The sequence below is a fragment of the Vigna umbellata genome, chromosome 1 (assembly GCF_029865625.1).
Source record: "Vigna umbellata cultivar VRB3 chromosome 1, Vumbellata_1.0, whole genome shotgun sequence".
Classification (NCBI taxonomy): domain Eukaryota; kingdom Viridiplantae; phylum Streptophyta; class Magnoliopsida; order Fabales; family Fabaceae; genus Vigna; species Vigna umbellata.
The window spans coordinates 98,033,052-98,056,606 of NC_142165.1; the positions used below are offsets into that span (position 1 = coordinate 98,033,052).

Here is a 23,555-nt window from a genome sequence, read left to right on the forward strand (position 1 = left end):
TCCTTATGAATTTAGTTAAGAATAAGTTAATTGAATTTTTAAAAAATAAATTTTTATAATTAAGTAAATTTGAATATATTGTATTCTCCTAATTTATTTCATATACTTTTGTGTTGAATCCAAATGTGAATCTAAGTCTTACATTGGATAAAAATGAAAAAGTAGATCACTATATAAATATGAAAGACCCATTAACTCATTGTCTTAAGATTTTTGGTAGAGAGTGGTGTCAATCTCTTATATGATTGGGTTTAGATCTCATTAGTGTTTGTGTCTCCCCGATAAACATCCTCTTGATAGACCAACAGTGGTATCAGAGTCGATGGTTCGTCTTGGTGACTATTGGTTCTTATACCGAAAGTCTTCCTAGAAAAGGATATTCAGGTAAGTAAATCATATTAAGATGAATGATGCTACAAAGGGCTACTCATGGTTGTAGTTGAATAAAAATGCTTCCACTGAATAAGGAGTGTACCTATATGAAGGGACTCACCCTTAACAGGAAGATTGTTCCACCAAAAATATATTAACCCGACTAACTCATTCATACTAATTAGTGTAACGGAAATGTGCAAATGTTCCACCAAAAATTAATTACAATAAAAAAATGATATTATAAAACTAGTGATTAAAAAATCAAAGTGTTTTGAATTAATGTTTGAAGTTTATTTCTTCTTTTTTTCTCTGCATTTTCTTCTTCGTGAACATATTCTCTTCTATCGGTGAAACCTTAAATATGCATTCCGTAAAGACAAGAAAGAGTATGTAATTTGATGTTGAGATTTTCACTATGCCATGGTGATAGGGAATTTCAACTTCGCCTGCATGCAATGCAAATGGAATGATACCACCACATTGGTTTATGATCATAGGTGGTTAATTAATTAGTACATGCATAACCATTTTCACATTTGAAACAACATTTGACAGAAAATTTTAATTATAATATATTAACTTTATTGTATTTTACAGTAATAGTTTTTATGAATACAATAACCATTTTAAATTGTACTAAAGATATTTTTTATTAGTTAATAGTGTAAAACTATATATACTAGCATACCAATTAAACTCTTAATAATACACTCTATTCGTTAAAATGTTTAGCAATATAACAACTTGACTTTTGTTGAATAACTCGAAATTGATAAATACAAAATATTTGATCCTTATCTCAACTCTTCAGTCCTTTTGGCAAGCATCGTCTCCAAGAAAGAGTTGAATGATAAAATAATGCATTGTACCATTAATTGTGTTGTACTGCAGATAAAAAAAATACCCCATTATAGCATTTTGATTGATGATTGGTTTTGATTGGTGTATAAATGAAATTAGTCTTGATTCCCTTGTCTTGTCCTCTTTCTCTGTTTAATTAAGGACACCAATTGATCAAAGCAAAATTCAGTGTCAGGTTGAACAGTGTTCTTTTGCAGTGAGTTGTCAATTCTTGAATGTTCAAACTGATTTTACCTCTACATGTCGTAATTGCTTATCCAGCTGTAACAAACCGTCCCAAACTATTATGTCATTCCAACATTGCCACTTGTATGGACGAGATTGTCGACATTTGTTGTTTGCTACCATACTCCAATTACTGCAAACAGTTGCTCAGCCTCAGTTCAATGATATCTTTTTCAAAAATAGCAACACTATTCAGTTGTTTGGACTGTGACAAATGGTATAGCTAAGACGCATCAAACACTTTTCAAGGTTTGCACTCCAAGCTCATTATTGTTGAATGCTGATCGTGGAGTTATGATTTCTCAAATGCTCTGTGTACTGTGGCTTCAAGTGCATCAACACTTTCAATATATCCGGACTACTATCACAGTTAAATGAAGCAAAGAATCGACCATAGTTTGCAAAGTTTGGATGAAATGTCATTCCCATCATTCCAAGTTGAGTATCAAAATGAACTTGGTCGGTTAGATCAACAAAGGGACTTGACACATCATGTTCTAATTGCCCTCCTGATCCCTCGTAACCAACACAAAACTCAAAATTTAATGGCAAATGAAGAAAAAGTATGCAGACCTGAGTTGAGTTGAGACAGAGAGGAAGTGCAGTTGAAGAATCCAAAAGCAGCAAGAAGCAACAAAGCACGAAGCTGATGGAAAAAGCACCCAGATGATGTTTAGAGGAAAAGAGCTTCATCTTTCTGACTTTCTGCCTCTTTTATGGTTTCCCCACCAAAAAAGTTCTTCTCTTCTCTCTCAAATTCAATTTTTTTTAATGAATCGGTCCCTTTCAATCTGTCTCCTTCTACTAAAAAATGAAATCCAATTTAAATCAGCTCGCATAGTTTCATTTCATTCAACCCTGCTAGTAACTATGTTGTCATATTGTATAATCCAAGTTGTTTGGGCTGCTTTCAATACAAGGTTATAAAATGTCTTAAGCGGAATCTTGTATTGCAGTAAGCGATGAACTAATTTAAGTGAATGCATGCTGTTCAGTTTATTCCTCTAATTTAGTTAAAAAGGATTAATCAAGGATTCACAAAATAATGAAATACACTTCTTCTAGCTTGACCTCAAGTAAATTGTAAGATGCTGCATTATTGTTCATCAATATAATAACTGAAATTGTTACATCATTAACCACATAATAAATGGTCTGCTTGGATACTGTAGCAAAATTAGTTTAATTTTCTGTTCATACTTTCCCAGATAACTTTCCTTAATAGAAAAAACAATCTAGCCTTTTTATGGTTATTACGAGCATCCATGCCGATATGTTCATGCTTTGTTACGTCCCATCGGTCACGTGAGATTTAAAATGATTTGTTTTATTTTTTAATCTAAAATTGGTCATTTTAGTTAAAGGGGTACGTAATTAATTTTGTTCAACCCAGGTTATGCTTCAAGATACATTCTCGTAAAGTTACACTCTCACATAAATATGCTGTAAAATTTGACTATTTTTCTTCTTAAATGTCCACGAGTTCGAATATAAAATTCTCGGTGTTCTTAGTTTTCAAGATAAAATAGACTCAATTTTCAAATAACATACTATAGTACAAATTCAACATACAAGAATCCATACCCATTACACTTCCAATAGGTAAAAAACTTGTACCACTTTACTTTAAAAAGTGTTTTTCAAAATTTTAAATCTAGTTTTTAATATATATAATGTACCTTTTTTTAAGTATCTACACAACATTGGTTAATAACGAACATTGTTTTATAAACTAAAAGACAGTTCACTAATTTAAACTAGAGTAACAAAGGAGAAAAATTGGAAGTAACGAGTGTAGACGATCTTGATTAACTTTCATCAAGAACAAAAAATTGAGTGAGGTCAAGAGAGTGAATATTTGAACATAAACAAATTACATTGAGCACATCCATCACCATTAACCGCACCGCCACTCGTCGTAATCTCAACCATCAAGTGCACCAAGGGCTTTCATGTCCTCCAAGAAAGCCGTATAAGAGTCATCAATGCTCGGGCCTTTTGGAGCTGATGACGAGCTCACTGACTCTGATTTTACAATAGTTGGCCCTGATGTCCCAGAGACGGTCCTAGAGGTTGGCACTGCTGGTTTCGGTTTTGTTTTACTCATTGCAGTTTCTCTTCTCACTCGCACAGATGCAGGAACCTAGTAAAAAACAAGATAAAGCAATTAGAGGAATACACGATAGATTCAAATAATAACAAAGTGATCCTACTTTTAAGTTCTCAGTTGTTAAGAGCTCGGGATATTGTTATATTGACAATTTGACAAAACTATATAACCAGTCAACAATCACTTATTTAACCACTTGTGAAAACATCATTGACTAGCCCAGATATTATTATATTATTCTTGTAAAAGATGTGTTAATTGGTTATACATGGAAAGGAATTATCAAAACATTGTTTCTCATCGGTTAAATTAACTTATTTAACTTCCTCAGGCTCAGACAAATTCAAACTCACAGGCAACATTTCTTCTCGTTAAGAAAATTTCCCCGTACGAGTATGAGCAAATGCACATATAAATCATTTAGTTGTTATTAGTTTGGTTCATGATAAGATATCCAAAACACTAAATGCAGTAGCAAAAAAAAATTAACACCAGACTTGATTACAGTATGATGACATTAACTTCGTTAGTTAGAGTTCAAGAAAGCTTATTATCAAAATACAACAGAAATAAGTTTTTACTCAAAAACTTGTTACAAAATTAAAGTATAAATAAATAATATAGATCAGGCAAATCTAAAAGCAAAAAATTCAAGAGCCAATATAAATGGAAGCCAAAAAGTCCCTCAACTTACCATAGCTGTGAGTTCTGGAGTGTGTTGCGCTAATGGCCTTTTAACAACAGTGGAAGCAGCAGATTTAACATAAGATGGTTTCGGAGGGGGGGGAGGCGGCCTAATTGCCATATGATCCTCTTCCTGGAAGTTTGGAGGAGGACCAGGTGGAAGTGGAGGCCTCATCATTGGTGGAGGACCAGGTGGAGGGCCATATGGTGGCCTATGGATTAGGGGAACCATCATTCCAGGTGGTGGTGCCTGACCAGGGAGTACTGCCCCAGGTAAAGGAGGCCTCATGTCAGGTGGTGGTGGGGGTGGTGGAAAACGGGATATTCCTGGGGGTAATACATCAGGCTGTAAACCTGGGATTAAAGCAGGCCCTGGAACAGGAGGTTGCTGCCTTGGAGGAGGATGCCCGGCAACCATTTTTGGAATCTCCTGGTTTGATAGTGAATTCTTACTCTCCGTTGAAACAGAACCATCAGACTGAACCATACCAGTCTTTGGTGGAGGAGGAGGTGGAGGAAGCTGCCCCTGCATTTTAGAAATTGTTACCGTCCAAGCTTTTGTTTTGAAGAATCATACCATGATAAAGGTATACTGTTTCCCATCTATTAAGTAACCTACCCATCAGCAAAGCACGAATGTACCAAAATAACCATAGGCATGACTGAACCCAAGACCAAAACACATACAAGAAAAAACAAAAAAGATCCAGTCCCTTTTTGAGTCTTAACCATTACAAAATGTCTCTAATGTGTCCAAAATCCAAAATATGCTTTGCAATGTTTCAAAACAAAGAAAATAGGTTCCAACTAAAGCTAAAACATGATAAAATAGAGCAAAAAAATGTAGACAACCCTATCCACCCTGTAAAATCGGTATTTGATAATTTTAAAATTTAAAAATATATCTATTTTTTCTGTAAGCATAAAGATATGTTTTAGTATTTTATTCAATATTGTCTGCCATCTCCACATCCTAAATTTTGAAAAATCACTGTATCTGCATACTTAATCATTTCAGATACTACCAGCACCATGAATGCTTTCAATATATCTCTAACATCATTTCTTTCAATGCCTTTATAATCAGGTCGTGCCTTTACAGAGAAAACAAAGTCATTTAGTAAGACAAATATACCTGACTAGGATCCTTGGAAGGCGAATCATCTGTTAATGCAGACTGATTTCTCCCTTCACCTCCACTAGTGCCAGGTGGGGGTGGCTGAGACTGTTGAAGGGGAGGAGGTGGAGGAGGAATAGGACGATTTGCAACTTGATCTTTAGGTGGGGGACCAGGAGGTGGAGGTGGCAAAGGAGGTGGTGGTAATGATGTAGACACGGCACTAGCAGGCTTTGGAGGCATGGGAGGGGGAGGAGGCAATGGTAAAGATGCAGGTAAAACAGTGCCATCTGCTGAACTTGCATTGCTACCATCAGGCAGTGGAGGCGGTGGAGGAGGTGGAGGTACAGCTAATACATCATCCTCTGTCTCCATTGCCGAGGATGAAGCACCAGCACTGGATGAAGCACCAGACAAAGGAATTCTTGGTCCTGCATTTGAGCACAATAGTGGACTGATAAGTACAGAAGAGTCAAACCAACACCATTTATTAATCCATGATTTTACAACACAAATATGAAAAACAAGCTCAGCATACCTATAGATGATTTAAACATAGGAGGTTTCCCTGGTGGTGGAGCCCCAGTAGGATTTAATGTAGGATGGTAATAAACAGAGTCCTGTAGAAAAATCAGTAAGTCACCCAATCATCAATGACAGCTACGCCAGTTTAGTTCAGAAGGAAGAGCATGGGAAAAAATAAAGCACACACTCGGAAACAGCTTAAATCCTACCTCAGGCTTTGGGTGTTTAACCCTCTCTTCTTCTTCTGCAGTTGTTCTCCTTCGAGGAGGCCCCAAATGACTGCCAAAAAGTCATCCTAGAATGTGTAAATCACACAAACACAAATAGGGAATAAATCTATGTTTTTAAAATGACAAAAAAATTCTTCACCTGAACATAACTGGGGCCTCACCCTTCTCCCGCATTTTATCTTCATATTCCTATACAAGAAGGATTATACCTAGATCATCACTAATTAACAATTGGCAGAAACCATTTAACTAAATAAAGCATATATCCAAATAAAATGTTGAAATCCTGAAGATTAAATTTTCAGTCTCCCACTAGCTAAACCAGACAGTTTCTACTACTAATACAATATTAAAATCAGTTCATAAATTTCCACTTACATTAAGCGCATGTTTGGTTTGATGTTGGAGTCTAAGATCTAAATTTTCAATGTGAAAAATGAAACCTATTCAAAGAAGCTTCACCTAGAATATGGATAATGGATCCACATGTGCTTTGATATGACGTGAAACCAAACATGCACTAAGTTTTGATTTTGCCTTGTCTGTAACACTCAAGCCTTAAAATCATAGTAAAAAAAGTGTCTCTCAGAAAACAGATTAACAATGACCCACAATAGATGTGTGTCAATAGAAACTAATTGAAGACTATAGCCATGACCAAGCAACCTTTTACACGGGTCTAAGCAAATATCAACCTAAACCATCATTTACAGATTGAGATAAACACGAGAGGATGCTATTCAGATACTCTTAATGGGACTTGCCCATGACAAGAATAGTACATAAGCCTATGTTCTTGGAAACCAATGGATTTTGATCATGGCAGAGAAAAAGATACTGGAGACAATAAAGAACTGAGATATTTTGCATCATACAAAGGGCACATTGGATTATGAAATGATTATTTTCAACAGAAAGAACATATAATAAGTTCTTACCTTCCTCTTCTTTAGGACAAGGTTAAGTGTGTCTTGTAGCTGTCTCTTCTTGTGCTTTCTTGCTTTATCCAAAGCACCATCAGCCTCTGCCACAACCAACAATGCACAGTGAATTTGAATGGTAAAATCATCCTAAAAGACATCATACTTAATTTGTAATTATACAACTGCATCCCAGAAAACAACTATCTTTCCCGTGCTCCATGAAGACAAAAAGGGTATTCTTCAAGGATAAAAGAAACTTCGTACAGAATTCAAATGAACTTCCCTACCCACTGTAATGTCATGTTTTTTATTCACCGTAAGCATTTGCAAGTTCACCAAATTTAATCTGAATGTTTTGCTAGTCTCTACAAATCTAATTAGCTTGTTCTCCTTCATCATCACAGTTTATTTGTTACTCTAATAGAAGTTTCAACATCTGTTCCTAGTCCATGAAAATGGGTTCTCGTGTTTACAATAACTAAGGCCTTATTCACTTGAATGGATCTGGGGAAGAGTAATCGAAGGGATTTGAGAGGATTTGAAGATAAATTTTTTTGTTGTTTATTTGAGTGAATTTGAAGGTAAATGAAAGTGGATTTGGAAGTAAATTTTGTTAATCTGTCCCGTCGTCAAATCGTACACTAATTCTCACAAACTTTACTTCCAAATTCATTCTCACTTACCTCCAAATTCACTCAAATAAATAACAACAAAATTTATCTTCAAATCCTCTCAAATCCCCTCAATTCCTCTCCCCCAAATCCATTCAAGTGAACAAGGCATAAGAGATTCATTCAAACAACAACTACAACATGCACGATCAAGCAGCCCTTTATCAATGCTCAACAATCAATTCGCGATAATAAAAATAATAACAATAAGTGAGAGAAAGTATATTGAATTTTACAGCCTTCCACTGCAAAAACAAAAGCACGACTTACTCATCATCTCCAAGTTCTCAATCTGCTTCTTCAACTGATCAGGATCTTTCTTCAAAATCCCCACCTCCCTCACCTTCTTTCTTTCCTTCTTATTCTATTGTCCAAATCAAATAAAAAAGTTGTCAAGGATAAAAAATCCGACCATGAGCTGAATTCTTCGAAAACACAAGCAATACATAACAAGAACAAACACTTTAAGGAACATAGAAATCGTCACAAATTAAGCTAAGTTCATTTGAACGAAACCAAACAGCTCCTTTGTTTTAAAACCCTATTTGCATCTCTTGCGCATTATCAAATTCAGAGAAAAACTACTTGCACTATCAATCAATTAAGAACAGCGGAGCAGTGAAAGGGTAAAACAAGAATTAGGGCAGGGATAAGAGAAAAAGGGGAACAAGAAAAAGAGATTAAGAGCGAAAGAGAAATGGAGCGTGGGTTGAGGAAGTGAAGAATACCCTCTTCAATTCTTTCTTCCGAAGCTCCTTCCGGTAAGCATCGGTTGGGTTCATGACCTTGCCACCCTTCGTCGTCTTCATTGTGGAAGACTGAACCCTCTCTTTCACAAGCTACTCAGTATTAATCTTCCTCTTCCGAAATCGAAACCCTTTCCCCTTTTCGCTCTTTCTCTTCTGTCACGATTTTAAAAATTGGGACAAAAACGCAAACAACACAAGACCCTTCTTCACGCATCGACTAATGTTTGTAATAATGATAAGAATACTAAATAACAACTTATGTATATCTATATCCGTATCACGAAATTGTGATGCTTTTTCTGTACAAATGAGGAGGAACGAAATCAGGTCCAGGACCATATTATACATTAATTAAAGCCCGGCCCACTAACGCTGTCTCCTCTTCTTGGGCTTATCGCCTCTTAATCCTACAAACTTTTTCACTGATATAGATATGATATAAGATAATTATCGTATCATATTTTAATTATATAGATAGGATAAGATACATATTTTTATCCCATTGTCCTTTTATTTCATCAATTTAATGATGGTCTACTACCATTATTAAGGTTCTATAAAAAAAACCTTTCACGATTATTTTTTCTGTAATCATATCTTAATATCAGTATTTGTGTTATTATTATTATCAATATCAGTTTGTTATCATAATAATTATTATCATTATTATTACTTTTATTATCATATTTAACCCTTATTCTTATTCAAAATATTATCATTATCATATTGCATTATTCTTATTGTGATTATCCGTTATCATTTCTATTATTATATTGTCATTATTTTTTTCTTATGATTATTGTTCTATCAATATTTTTGTTTTTAAAACAATGTATTATTATTATTATTATCATTTTTTATACTATTTTTATTATCATCGCAACACCTATTAACATTTTATGTTGGTAGTATATTATACCCATAAAAACTAAATAAAATTAGTATTTATTTTACTTTTATTGTGAGAACCTGATAAATTAATACACACTAATTCATTCTCTGATCATCAATTAATGCACTGTGCCACGTCAAAACTCCACTCACCTTCACACTGCATGCGCCTGCCATGTGTCACGGTTAGAGCACTCTGAGAATGTTAGTGGAAGACAAGTGGTGTGTGGAGAATGGGAGTTAGTTTCTGTGAAGGAAGGAAGTGAATTTTCAGGAAAACTCTTCCCATTCTCTGCATGCAATCACCTTCTTCCTTACGAAACTCTAGCCTTTCTTCATCTCTGACTTCTCTCTAAACCGTTCCATCTTCTCTCTAAGATAACTCACTATCAATTCCTCCAATCCTATTTCAGACACCGTAGAAACCTCCTCAGCACTGTGAGCATCATTTTGATCCGAACAGAACTGAGAACTGATCTGGTAAGTTCTCGTCCCTGCACTTAGTCTGTTTTAGTTCATGCGAACCAAATCCTGGTTGCATGCATGGGTTATAGGTTTGAATCTGATGTCCTTTTTGGTATCTTAGATTTAGTGAAAGTCGTGGAGTGATTCATTGGGTAGAAAGCTGTTATTGATCGAGAGAAAACCTTAAGCATTTGGAAGTGCACTGCTAGACCAGGTAAGGGAAGCTTTAGTAATTTAATTTAATACTTGTTTGATTTGTATGAAAGCAATGAAATGTATTGGATGTCTGAACTGCATGAAACAATTGATGTTTAAGTATGCGCGAATGAGCATGGTTGCACTGGATGTATATTATTAATGTTGTTTGAACTGTATGCAGAGAATGAAATGTGTGAGGTTGAATATGATTGAATTTCTGTATGGTTTGGAATGAAAATGTTTTGAACTGTATTGATGATATGTTTGAACTGGAAAATGGAAAATTCTGTATTGATGAGATGATGATATGAATTCTGTAATGTATGAGAATTATGTTGGAGATAAATCCTAAGTTATGGTTCGTATGAAAACTGTGAAGTTAATATGAATGAAAAATCTGGAAATCTTATCTTCTCTGATTGATCATGTACGCTCGTTATCGAACGGTCTTATACCGTTCGGTTTCCCTGGAACATCACTTGGAATAAGGATTCTTTCATTTGGAAAGGACTCTGATTAAGAACGAGCGTTATTGGTGTCAAGAGTTAGGTGTGAGCGTTCGGCTTAGCCTAGTGTGTCCAACAATTGAAAATAAAGTGAAGTGTAGTTAGGACGCTCGGTTTTGTTTACCAGCGTTCGTCATAAGCAGCGCTTAGTATTATACTGAGCGTTCGTCCAAATGAACTCTCGATCTTAGATTGAGCGTTCGTCATCGTTAGCGTTCGGTCTGATACCGAATGATCGTTCAAATGCGCGTTCGTTCTATTTGGTGCCCGGTCATTGACCTAGCGTTCGTCCTAAGGAGAGTTCGGTTTATACTGAACGCTCGTCCTTATCATTGCTTCGTGAGCGAACTTCAATAGTGTTCGTTCAATTTATTAATTAACGTTCGGTCTTTGACTGGCAGTGCTCGTTTCCGAATTTATTAATACTCTGATTATTTATTTGGATTCACTTAAACCGTGATGGTCCTTTTCATTTAACCTCAAGTCCTTATACTTAGAATTTTCCTAAGTATTATTCTGATATTTTAAACTCAATCTCAGTTACATTACTCCTTTGTCTTAACGTCCGTGAATGGGTAATGGTTCGTTTCTTTTGTTCAGAAACGTGACATCAGTGTACTGTAATACATTCGTCTGGATCGATTAAACGATAAACTTGGTTTAAATTAAGAGAGTGGAACATAGAATGGAAATCTAAATAAGAGGAATGTTTAACAATGTGCGAATGATAGTGTGAATGGATTTATTGGATTGGATTGTGAATGAGCGTTTCAAGGAGGAACGTCTCCATGATGTGAATATGAGAAGTAGTGTAGTATGACCATGGTAAAGCTGCTGATGGCTGTTTATCCTGATATTCCGTGAGTGCTCATCCTCATGTAGAGGGGAGTAGGTCATGCGTGGGAATGGCAGGAGGCCCTAGTCCTACTGAGTACTTTGGACTGATAGGGTTAACCTCGGGTGGCAGCTGATGGACGGTTCCAGTTACCACACCACCCGGGTGCAAGAACGCCTGTAGATACATGGCTTCATACAGTCCGGACAGTCCTTAATTAAGAGAGTTTGAATGAGTTACTGTATGCTTGGATATCTATTTATTGTTGTAAGAAATGTATGACTGATTTACTATGTTAAAACATATTGATTGTATGAATTAAATTACCTAAGCTTACCCTTGCGTTTTCCTTGTGTTGTCTGCTGTTTCTGTATGTCCGTCTTGTCAATGCAATGATCATCCGTTGTGGATGTGAGCAGATGGTGAGGCACCTCTGGAAACAATGCTGGAAGAAGAAAATTTGGAGGATGCCAACTTGGTAGAAGTTGAGGTTAAATCTGAGCAGTAGAGCGTTCGTCCTGTGGCAGTTGTTAATCTTTCTGTATAGTATTTTGGGACGTTAGGTGTATAGTTTTGCAGAACGTTTGTCCAGGGACTCGTTTTATTTTTGGTAGATTCTGAACACTGTAAATTGTAGTACGTTCAGTTTTAAATTTTGAGCAGCTGTTGTAAATATTAAGACTGCACTGTAATTTTCTGTAAATGTGATTAGTTCTGATTAATGGTAATTACTATTTATTGGGATGTTACATTTATCATATCATATTTTCGCTCTATTTATATCACATCACTATTATTATTATTATTATTATTATTATTATTATTATTATTATTATTATTATTATTATTATTATTATTGTTGTATTTTTGTATTTTATCCTATGATATTGTATTTTAACTATTAAGGAGAATCTTGTAACATTCCAAAAATACAGTATAAAATCATATACGAGAGTAATCACATATTAATAATACTATAGATCAATCTACACTTAACAAGATATGATTATGGCTGAACGACCTTACATAATAGCAGAGAATTAAAAATTGTACGCTAACTACAACAAGACCGAACGGTTTACAAAATAAACTATTATCGAACGGTCTTACAAAAGATGAAGTCAACACCTGACCGAACGTTTCTAAGGTTCGGCCTTCACTTCCGCCTCTTCCAATACTTATTCCAACAGCTCTTCTCCTTCTGCTCACATCCACACGGATGATCATTGCAACAAGACAACAACCGAACGCCCAACACAGACAACAATGATAAACAGGGTAAGCTTATGTAATTTAATTAATTCAATAACAACATACAACATTCGTAATTAAGTCAACAACACCTAAATCATCATTCATGCGTAAAGGCATACAAAGAACGACCACTTGACTCTAACTATCCAGACTGTATGAATCCTATGTAGCTACGACGTTTATGCACCCGGGTGATGTAGTAACTAGGATACCCTCAACAGCTGTCACCCGAGGTTAATCCATTCCGTCCAAGTTAACCTTATGGACTAGGACCTCCTGTCATTCCCCCACATGACTTACTCCTCTCTACTTGAGAATGAGTAATCATGGAATATCAGGATAAACGCTCGCTAAGCTTTGTCCACATTCATACTTTACAAATCAATAACCACTTTCTGTGATATTCCTCCCTGGAATACTCGTTCATAACAAAACTATTTCATTCACATCATATTTCAAATTCTCTCATACTTTATCATCAATATATTAAACTAAAATAAGATCACACTTTCTCATCATAGCACAAGTACGACTGGAATAACACTTCTTAAAAACTAACATGACCGAGCGCTATTTACGAATTTATCCACTTCCATAAACAAACCCCTAAGAGCTTAAACTAGACGCCACGAAGCCCAGGCCGAGTACTAAGACTCTAGGCCGAACACCTTTTAAAACCAATATTGTTTGACACCCAATACTAATACTGATGAGAAACTATGAGGTAACGAACAATATCGAGTTTGGCTGAAGACTCTTATTTTAAAAACGGTAATACTATATTACTGAAACGAGACCCAACGCTTGGTTTAAGACTGAGCCCTGTAGAAACCAAACACTATGGAACGAGCGTTGGTCCAAGACCAAGTACTTATCAGGAACGAACGCCACTGAGATCGAACGCTTGGTCCAAGACCAAGCACTAATAACGAAATCCTTTCTAGAAGAAGAACTTAGTATAGACGGACGCTCAAAGGAAAACTGAACGGTTAATACTAACCCTCGGTCACAGTTTACCTAATCCTACAGAGTATTACAGGTTGACTCTTAGACAATATCCCTAACGCATGAGAAATCAGTTAAGACCATGCACTTCCATGAAGAATTGAACGCTCACTAATGACGTTCGACCATACTACCACCTTTACTCAGAATACTACAGTTTGAAGATCAAACCCTATCTCAACTCAGTTCACAACATGTATCAATCATTCATCCACACATCCAAACAAGCATTACATGCATATTTCATACTCATCAAACAATCAAACAATGTATCATGCAAACATACCAACGTTCAAAACAAGAATCTTAATCAAATTATATAAGCTTCACTTACCTCTATACGTAACCGAACGCTCAACGGTGCAGAATAGAGTTCCCCACTACCAAAGACTTAACGTTCGACAGTCACGTTTTAGAAATACTGAACCAAACAGAAAACCAGAAACACTCAGAATTATACGATTCACTCAGGCGACCAGAAATAGAGGTTTCGCATGCGAGAATAACCGAACGTGCTAAAGAGAAAGGAACTCACTGACTTAGAACCACCAACCGATCGGTTTAAATGAAAGCTCTTGACGCCGGGAGTGTTCAAACGGTACCTGAGAGGTGATCGGAAGAAGAAAAGGTGAGATTTTTTTAGAGAGAAGGTGGAGATTTTAGAGAGAAGGAGGAGAAAATGGTTTTAGCAGTTTGGAGAAGAAGGAAAGCATGCAGAGAAGTGCACGACATTTGAAATTTGGCATTAAGTATTGTCATCACCAAAAACCGAACGACCACTCTCCTGTAGCCACCTATTTTTCACTAACTGAAACACTCACTCACTCCTTGACACATGGATCCCACTACTTGAATTTTTAGTGGATTTTTAAGGGTCTGACAAATCTTATTACACAGTATTTAAAATATTGTTGTTTTTACACTATATGTTAATCGACTACTTAGTGAACAATACGAGTTTGGCTTCTTCTTTTTTATACGTTTGTGATATAATAAATTTATTGGATATCAAAACATAGAAATGTATTTTCATTGCCTATTCAATCTTTTTATTTATTTCATTTTTTATGCGGAAAAAATCATTTGAAAATATTTAATTTGTTGAGACAGTGTTTAATTTAGCTCAATATTTAGATTAATGTAATATTTATTCTGATTAATATTTAACTCAGTACAATATTTCGTCTCGTTAACCCGTGAATGATAAATCGTTTACATTTATTGCTGGTCTTGAAAAATAAAATTCTTCGAACCAAATCGATTCGTACGTACACAATGATCTACTACTAGTTTTATTTGTCTTTTCAATAAATATAACGATTATTTCAATGAAATCTCAAATTTTATTTTACTTTTATAAAAAACCACCAACCAAATCTCAATACCAGAATGAGACTTTACTCAAACTATGTAAACACACAAAATATTTATATATATATATATATATATATATATATATATATATATATATATATATATATATATATATTAGGATGATTTATAATATAATCTAAAAGTAATAGTAATTTTAAAAAATTATACTATAATATTTTAGTAATAAAAGGTTTAAAAATGTAAATATATTTTGTGTTAATTAAAATTCATTCATTAAAAATGACTAAATCTCTAAAACTTTCTTTCTCAACTTTTTCTTCATTTTTTCTAGATTTTTTATCCTAATTTTCGTTTTTTTTAAGATTAACATCTTAGTGAAAAACTTATACATTTACTCTATTAGTGAAAGAATGAAATAAGTTTACTTTTATTCTTTTTAAGATATATATTTTTCTCTTTAGGTTGTATGGAGGTTGAGAGGGTATGCATGTGACTAAAAGGTGTTTTAAGTGAATATTTATTGTTATGTGATCATGATAATATGTTTAGATTTTTAATTAAGATATTTTTGTCTAGTTTTGACATCTCGTGTTCAATAAAACTTTAGAAAGCATTTGTAGGAGAAAATGAGTGTTTAATCGAAGTAAGGGAAGCTAATTATAAGTCTTGTGTGTTTCAATTCCATTACTTGAATTGTTTGCATGGTGGTCTTTTTGCATTGTTGATTTGATTGATGGAATTGTAATTGATTGAAAAAAGCATATATGTTGAAGTGTGTAATTTTGTAGTTTATATTGTGGATTGGTACTCCTAAATCCAATGGATCATTTTGATTAATTTTGTTATGTTGGACTTGATTAGAGAAGGAAAACACTTCTTTGAGGTTAGAGGTATGGTTTAATTATATTGAATTTGGTGTCTACATCATGAATATTTGTTGAGCAAGCTCATTCCTTGACGAGTTCCAAAATTGAGTTTGGCAGAGTTAGAAGAGGCATGTTCGTTGGACGAGTATACTTTCGTTGAGTGAAAACCAAACTCAAATTTGACAAAAAGTCAAAGCAGGATGACACATTAATTAATAAGTCTATTATCACTAGGTGAATTATTTTGTGTTTTGTCCTAATGTTTGACTTATTGGATGAGACATCTAGTTATTATTAGATGCGTGAGTAATATCACTAAATGAGTTTGTTAAATACAGAGTTGATATACTAGTTGAATTATGGAGAAATTAATGTCAAATTATATTGAGATTATGATAATAGTTTTAAGAAACTGATATTAAGATAAAGAGATAAAGTGATGAGATGATTTGATTTGAGTGTTGTAATTATTATAAGGTAATATTCTTTTGGTTTAATACCCTCTTTGGTCTCCACTTTCGTTGGATAATCTCAATTTAGTCCCCATTTTTAAAGTGTTTAAAAGTGATCCTCAGTTATTAAATTTTGCGTCAAAATCATCCCTTCCGTTAAATAGAAGGGAACAATGTTAACGGAGTGATGATCTGGCAGCATATAGTGCTTACGTGTTATTATTTGGCTGCCATAATAGAAATGCTTCTTTGACTCGTGCGAGAGGTTGGCTAGGGAAGCTTCCCCATCTAGGTTCAACCCAAGAATTCACTGCCATCTAGTCTGAACCTACTGGCTATCTCGAAGGTGGACATCCCTACAGTTAAACCCAAAGCAGACGCAACCAAGCTCTCAAAGAAACCCAAACGCAGATCAAACAAAATTCCCAGACCCAAACTCGAAACGGAAAATCTCACATTCGAAAATCGCAAAACGAAATAGAACAAAATCACAACCCTAATTTCATTCATTGCAATTGCAGATACACAAGAAATTCCCAATTAAGAACCCAATAACAGGACCCCAAAGTCCCAAATTGAAACCATAATCCGCACTGTCGATCTGCAAAGAAGAAGAAAGGAAGCAGAGGATGGTGCATACGCAGGCGATAGCAACAACAACGACGATGAAGAGGATTGAAGTGCTGGCATTTGCAAATCATAGAACCACTGATCGAGTCCATGGAACTCCCTTGTGCTCCGTAGAAGCTGAGAATAACCCCAATAGTCTCTGAAGTGGCGCCTCCTGCATCACCGTCAGAGAATAACCAGTCACCGCTGGAACATCACCGAAGCCCGAGAGTGAGGTTGCCGAAAAATCGGGAAGGAGGAGGTCGAACTGCGGTAACGTTTTCGGGGAAGTTGAGTTTGGCTCTGTTACCTCTGAACCTCAATGTGGCCTCATCGTAGGCTCTGGCAGCAGCCTCGGCGGTGTCGAAGGTGCCAAGCCACATCTTGCCGCTTTGTGAGGATCGCGAATCTCCGCCGCCTATTTCCCCCACGCTTCTGTCTCACCCCTCTGTATCTCCTCCTCCTCTCGCCGATTTCTTCCTGTGACGCACTCTGTGACGAACCACCCTCAGCCCCACTCACGGCAGCAACACTATCATTTTCACGGGCTCTTTTCTGCCCAACCGAGCCCGAGCCCGAGCCCAAAAGAGGGTGACACCAATGAGTCGGAACCGAACTACAGTACCCCTTGCAACCGAAAGGAGAAGAAGACCCTAATTGGTTCTGCCCTAAATAAATTTTTTCCCAAATTAAAAAAACCCTATCTTAATAAAACATTGTATCTTTTATAAGTCAGTTACACGTCAGCATGCACAAAACAATATATTGACATGTTGTCAATAACTCGTGCTACATCATTAACACACTAACTCCGTTTGGTTATACTTAACGGAAGGGACAAATTAGACTCAAATTTTACTAATTGTGGACATATTCTAAACACTTTTAAAAATGGAGACTGAATTGAGATTGTCAAATGAAAGTAGGAATCAAAGAAAGTATTAAACCTATTTAGGAGAAATGTTATTATAATATAATTTTATGCATCAAGCAGGATATATATATATATATATATATATATATATATAATTTTTATATTACTAAAACGATTGGTATTTATAAAAAATAAAATAATATAAATAATTACAAGTATTTTTTAATGAAATAAAAAAACTATATATATAATTGCTAAGTTTAAAACTATGAAAATCCTTATATATTCGTGTATTTATAAAAAAATATATAATATTTACGACTTTATGATTATACATTGTATTTTACTTATGCTATTATTGCGTAAGAGAAAATTAATACATGAAACATGCCTTGACACATGAATGATTCACCCACCAAGGCTAAGCATATTAAACGTCCATCCATTAACCGAACAGACAAGGACGTGTATAATGCTAATGCAGACACGTACAAAATCCTTGAATAAAAAAACAATAATAATGTAATAAAAAATTGTTACCAAATATTAAACTCTGTGTACAAATAATGTGTAAATTATAAGTAAGTTTTCGGTGTTTAACTTAATAAAAAAATTATCAAGATCTAACCACTAACTTAACTACGGTTAATTAGAGTTTTTTTATTGTAAATTCCAGCTATTTTTTCATAACATTATCAAGATCTAACCACTAACTTAACTACGGTTAATTAGAGTGTTTAAGTTATTGTAAATATGCTAATTTTTCATTTCCATTTTTATAAATAAATATAATTTAAATTTGGTTAAATCAATTTTTAGGATTTGAACTACTTAAATTTTGTAACCAGGTCTTTAAACTAAAAAAAATGATAAATATTAAGATTGTATTTTTTTTGTTATTAAATCACTGAAATTAGTTCATAGTAACTTGAATGTTATAAAATAATAATCTGTGACGATTTTAAAACCTTTATAATTCAATTTACAAAAAGGATAACGTTATATTTACTTGATGTAGAGTGACCCAATTAAAAAATTCATAAACACTTCAAAAACATAATTATTTTAACTTTCAAAAACATTTTACATTTTTCATTTGATATAATTTTGCTTTTATATATATGTGTGTGTATAATTTGAATGAGCTAATATCACTTCTTTTACTAATATTCTTTATGAAATGAATCTAATTCACTAAACTATTACCTTTCTTTTGACTATCATTATACTTTGAGTTTGAATAGTAAATGTTTAAGAGAGTTAAGGCACGCCTTCTCAATCATTGGATTTATTTATTTTTAGATATTTTTGTTTTCAATGTCAAGTGAATAAATATGTAAAGAAAACGTATTTTCTAAAATATGAAAATGATACCGAGTTTTTCATGTCATTTATATGACATTTTACTAATAATTACAGGAGATAAACTAAATAATGTATATAATATTTACATTACCATTTAAAGGTTTGTTTAAAGAAACTTTCATATTTGCGAGGAATTATATTATATTTACATATCTTAAAAATAAAATTATAAATAATGTATAAATACATATTTTTTTTTTCATTTTTTTAACTTTGTTTAAATTCAAATATTTTTATAAAAAAAATAAAAATAAATTTCATGATAAAGTTGAGCAATACATAAATAATGTAAATATAAATTCATTACTTTAAAGTTTTAGGTTTGAGGTATTGTGTATCTCATATTTATGTCTTATTATGGTTGTATTTTTTTGGTGAATACTTTTTAAAAAGACTCATTAATGATATCAAACTTATATGACTTAGATGACTAAAGTACAAATATGTATTGAAAGTCTTCTTGATAGATATTCAAGTAAGTGTGTCTCGATATGATAAACGACGATACAAGTAAATGGTACTTGTGGTTAGTTTGAGGGGATATACCAATATGAAAGGACTCAGCATTTAGAGGAGGGATTTTGGGTATCCAAGTGTGAGTCTAAATTTCACATCAAGTCAAAATGAGAAAGTTAAACAACATATAAGAAAGAAAATCCATAAATTCATTTGAATTAGATGTAGTATTAATCCTGTATGTAGATTGAACTCATGCTCATTGTTGTTGTGTTTATTTGGTGAATCCCTATTATGTAACATATATAATCAAAATTGATAAACAATACTAGTACATTCACAATATCACAATCATAACATCATACACTTCCATCAATAGATATACATCTTGAGTCATTTTTGACATTTAGAAACATTTACAGATTGTTTTTTAAGTTCATAAACATTCTCCCCTTACTTTGATCCATCCGGTTAGTTATATATGTTGTAATTCGTCAAACCAACATTTTGCTCACCTAATCAAAGGCCTTAACACACTTAATGAATTTTTATTCACTTACCAAAATTATAAATGAAAACCTTGAGGAGTTTTCAACAAAAATAATCGTCCAACCGAGGAAATGTTTGTCCAACAACCTAAACTCTTGAAATTTCAATAAAATTAATATTGTCGATAGAGATTTGGCCAACCCATAAATCAAACATATTGAGTTTTCAATTAAATGAATTTCACTTAACAAGAGTTTTGCTAGCAAAATAACTATGCATAATTTAAAAAAAATGTACAATATATATAATAAGGGGTCTATTTGGTTCAAATTGATATTTTTCATTTTTTTTCCAACCATGACTATTTTGTTCCAAAATAATATCAACTTGAACCAAAATAACTTATTAAAATATTATAACTTTACACTACTAAAAAATACATATATATCATCAACATTCATCTCAATATTCAAACAATTTTAATACATTAAAATAATATTTCTTACAATCACACAATAATTACGTGAGTTTTACGAACAAATCATCTACATTAAAATAGTATCATATCTTAATTAGGTTCACTGCTTGTTTGTTTAAGTTTTTAACTCCAATAAAGAAAACTAAACATTTACACATCAAACTCATATCAATTATCTAAATATATTTCTATAAATTTTTCTAATAAAGGTTTATATTTATTCTAAAAGAACCACACATGAAAATTTCCTAACTTCCAACATGCAAAATCTCCCAAAATCAACACAATAACAAGGTAAAGGAAAACTTACACTAAAAAAAATCATGTTCAGATAGATTTTTTCTGTTTTTTCACCATAATTTCTGAGGTGTATTATGATTTATAAAAAATATGAGTGAGTTCTTAAAAAAATCTAAAGAAAAGATAAAGAAAATGTGTTTTAGAGAAGTGGAGGTTTTTCTAAAATGAAATTTCAATATTTTTTATATTTTAAGTTTTATATGTAATTAATAAAATATTCATATTGATTATGTCAACTCTATTCCTAAACAATTTACTAAGTTTTTGCAGTCTATTTTATTGAATATTTGCATAATTTTAAGAATATGAAAGTGCGAATATTTATTAGAGGTTATATTTTTTTCTCTTGGATGTTTTATTTTGAAAAAAAGTTATACATATTTTTCATTTGTATGGTTTCTATTCCCATGATAAATGGTGGATAAATTAAATCTTCTTTATAATTAAGGAGATATTTTATAACGTCCCGCATAACCAACTTCAATTTTTTTTTTCTTATTTTAATTAGTTTTTAATTTTAAAATATCCTTAAAGTGTAACCAAGCATAGTTTTAAAAATTCCTAGGGATAATTTGTAGATCATAATATTTATGTGAATTACATTTATAGAGTATAAAATCATTAAACAAATGCTTGCGAGCATAGTTTGTAACATCCTATAATCTCACACTTGATAATTCATAATTGATGTACTATAGTCTGTTTTTCAGTTGGTACATTTTAGCAATGTGTACCGGGTTTTAGTAGACAAAAATACCCTTATATATCATGGATTCTAAGTTTTAAGGTTAAGGGTATTTTAATAATTTTCATTCTCAAAACTAAAAAAAAGAAACCCCTAAACCCTTACTCACCTCTCTCAGTCCTCTCAACTCTTTCTCTTTCATTTCTCTCACTCCAACCTTTTCTCTGTCATCCCTACTGTAGTCCCAATTGAAAAAATCAGAAACTGTAGCCTAATTGAAAAAATCAGAAACACTTGCCGTTAAACAATTTGTCTTTGTAAAGAGTTGAGTCATTGACATATTCACCTTCAGGCAAAGGTTCATTCAAGATCTCTTCAATTTCACCATCTTCACTAACCTCTCTAATTTCATCATCTACATATGTTGAATCATCATCTCTAAAAAAACCCTCCAGGCCAATTACCAATTCCTTCGGATTTATGCTTCTAAAAATTAGATAAATTATATACGACAAAAGTTATAAAATGAAAACTCATTATAAAATCATTTTTTGTAAGAAATTGTTTAACAACAGAGTGTTTTTGATTTTTTCCAGGCTAATTACCAATTCCTTTGATGTCATTATGCTTGTGAAAATTAGATAAAATTAGATAAGACAAAAATTATAAAATGAAAACTCATTATAAAATCATTTTTTGTAAGAAATTGTTTAACAGCTGAGTGTTTTTTATTTTTTCCATTGAATTGGGGCTATAGTAGGGATGACAGAGAAAAGGTTGGAGTGAGAGAGATGAAAGAGAAATGGTTGAGAGGAATGAGAGAGGTGAGTAAGGGTTTAGGGGGTTTCTTTTTTTTTTTTAGTTTTGAGAATGAAAATTATTAAAATACCCTTAACCTTAAAACTTAGAATCCATGATATATAAGAGTATTTTTGTCTACTAAAACCCGGTACACATTGCTAAAATGTACTAACTGAACATCGCGCGTTAGCAAACCCATATATATATATATATGTATATATATATATATGTATATATATATATATGTATGTATATATATATGTATGTATGCATATATATATATATGTATGCATATATATATGTATGTATGCATATATATATATATGTATGCATATATATATATATGTATGCATATATATATATATGTATGCATATATATATATATATGTATGCATATATATATATGTATGCATACATATATATATGTATGCATATATATATATGTATGCATATATATATATATATATATGTATGTGTATATATATATATATATATATATATATATATATATATATATATATATATATATATATATATATATATATATATATATTTTAAACTCAGATTTCTACAAATTCATAAATATAACTTGAATTCTTCTAATTTATTCTTCTATATCTTATTTCATTGGCACTGAATCAGACGATATTCCTTCATCTGCTCCCGTATAACGAATTGTACGATCATCGCACATACACAAACACAAACAAGTAGGGTGAGCTAACATGTAACAAATCATTTATAAAACATGCATAATTACTTTGATACACTCAACAAACATCACATAATAATTATTTCAGACATCCTCATATCATCATACAACAATCGCACCATAGATACTCATCCCATCACACCACAATTCCTAATAGACACCCATCCCACAATACCCCATAAACGTTCATCCCACAATACTCAATAGACACTCATTCTACAATACCCAATAGACACTAATCCCACAATACCCAATAGACACTCATCCCACAATACTCAATAGACACTCATTCCACAATACCCAATAGACACTCATCCCACAATACCCAATAGACGCTCATCCCACAATACCCAGTAGACACTCATTCGGATGATACGTTGATGAGCGGTCATGGGTGGTTATGCACTTGTGATGACTTCTACTTCTTCTTACAAATACACTTCCAAAATACTCCATACCATCCACAAGGTTAGTCCTCAACACTATGTCCAAAACTGACATATAGACTA

The 23,555-nt window shown here is 33.1% G+C and overlaps 1 protein-coding gene and 1 pseudogene across 1 annotated transcript; both read right to left on the reverse strand.

Annotated features, from left to right (window-relative positions):
* Positions 1-3,240: 3,240 nt before the first annotated feature.
* Positions 3,241-8,731, reverse strand: ELF5 (proline-rich family protein). The gene is made up of 9 exons (XM_047309405.2): positions 8,450-8,731; positions 7,992-8,085; positions 7,066-7,151; positions 6,267-6,316; positions 6,107-6,176; positions 5,911-5,992; positions 5,391-5,803; positions 4,266-4,781; positions 3,241-3,604 (listed from the first exon to the last, which is right to left on the reverse strand). The coding sequence occupies exons 1-9, from the start codon at positions 8,528-8,530 to the stop codon at positions 3,386-3,388; spliced, it is 1,611 nt and encodes a 536-aa protein (XP_047165361.1). The 5' UTR covers positions 8,531-8,731; the 3' UTR covers positions 3,241-3,385.
* Positions 8,732-16,571: 7,840 nt separating this feature from the next.
* Positions 16,572-18,206, reverse strand: LOC148206950 (uncharacterized; annotated as a pseudogene).
* Between the last annotated feature and the right edge of the window lie 5,349 nt (positions 18,207-23,555).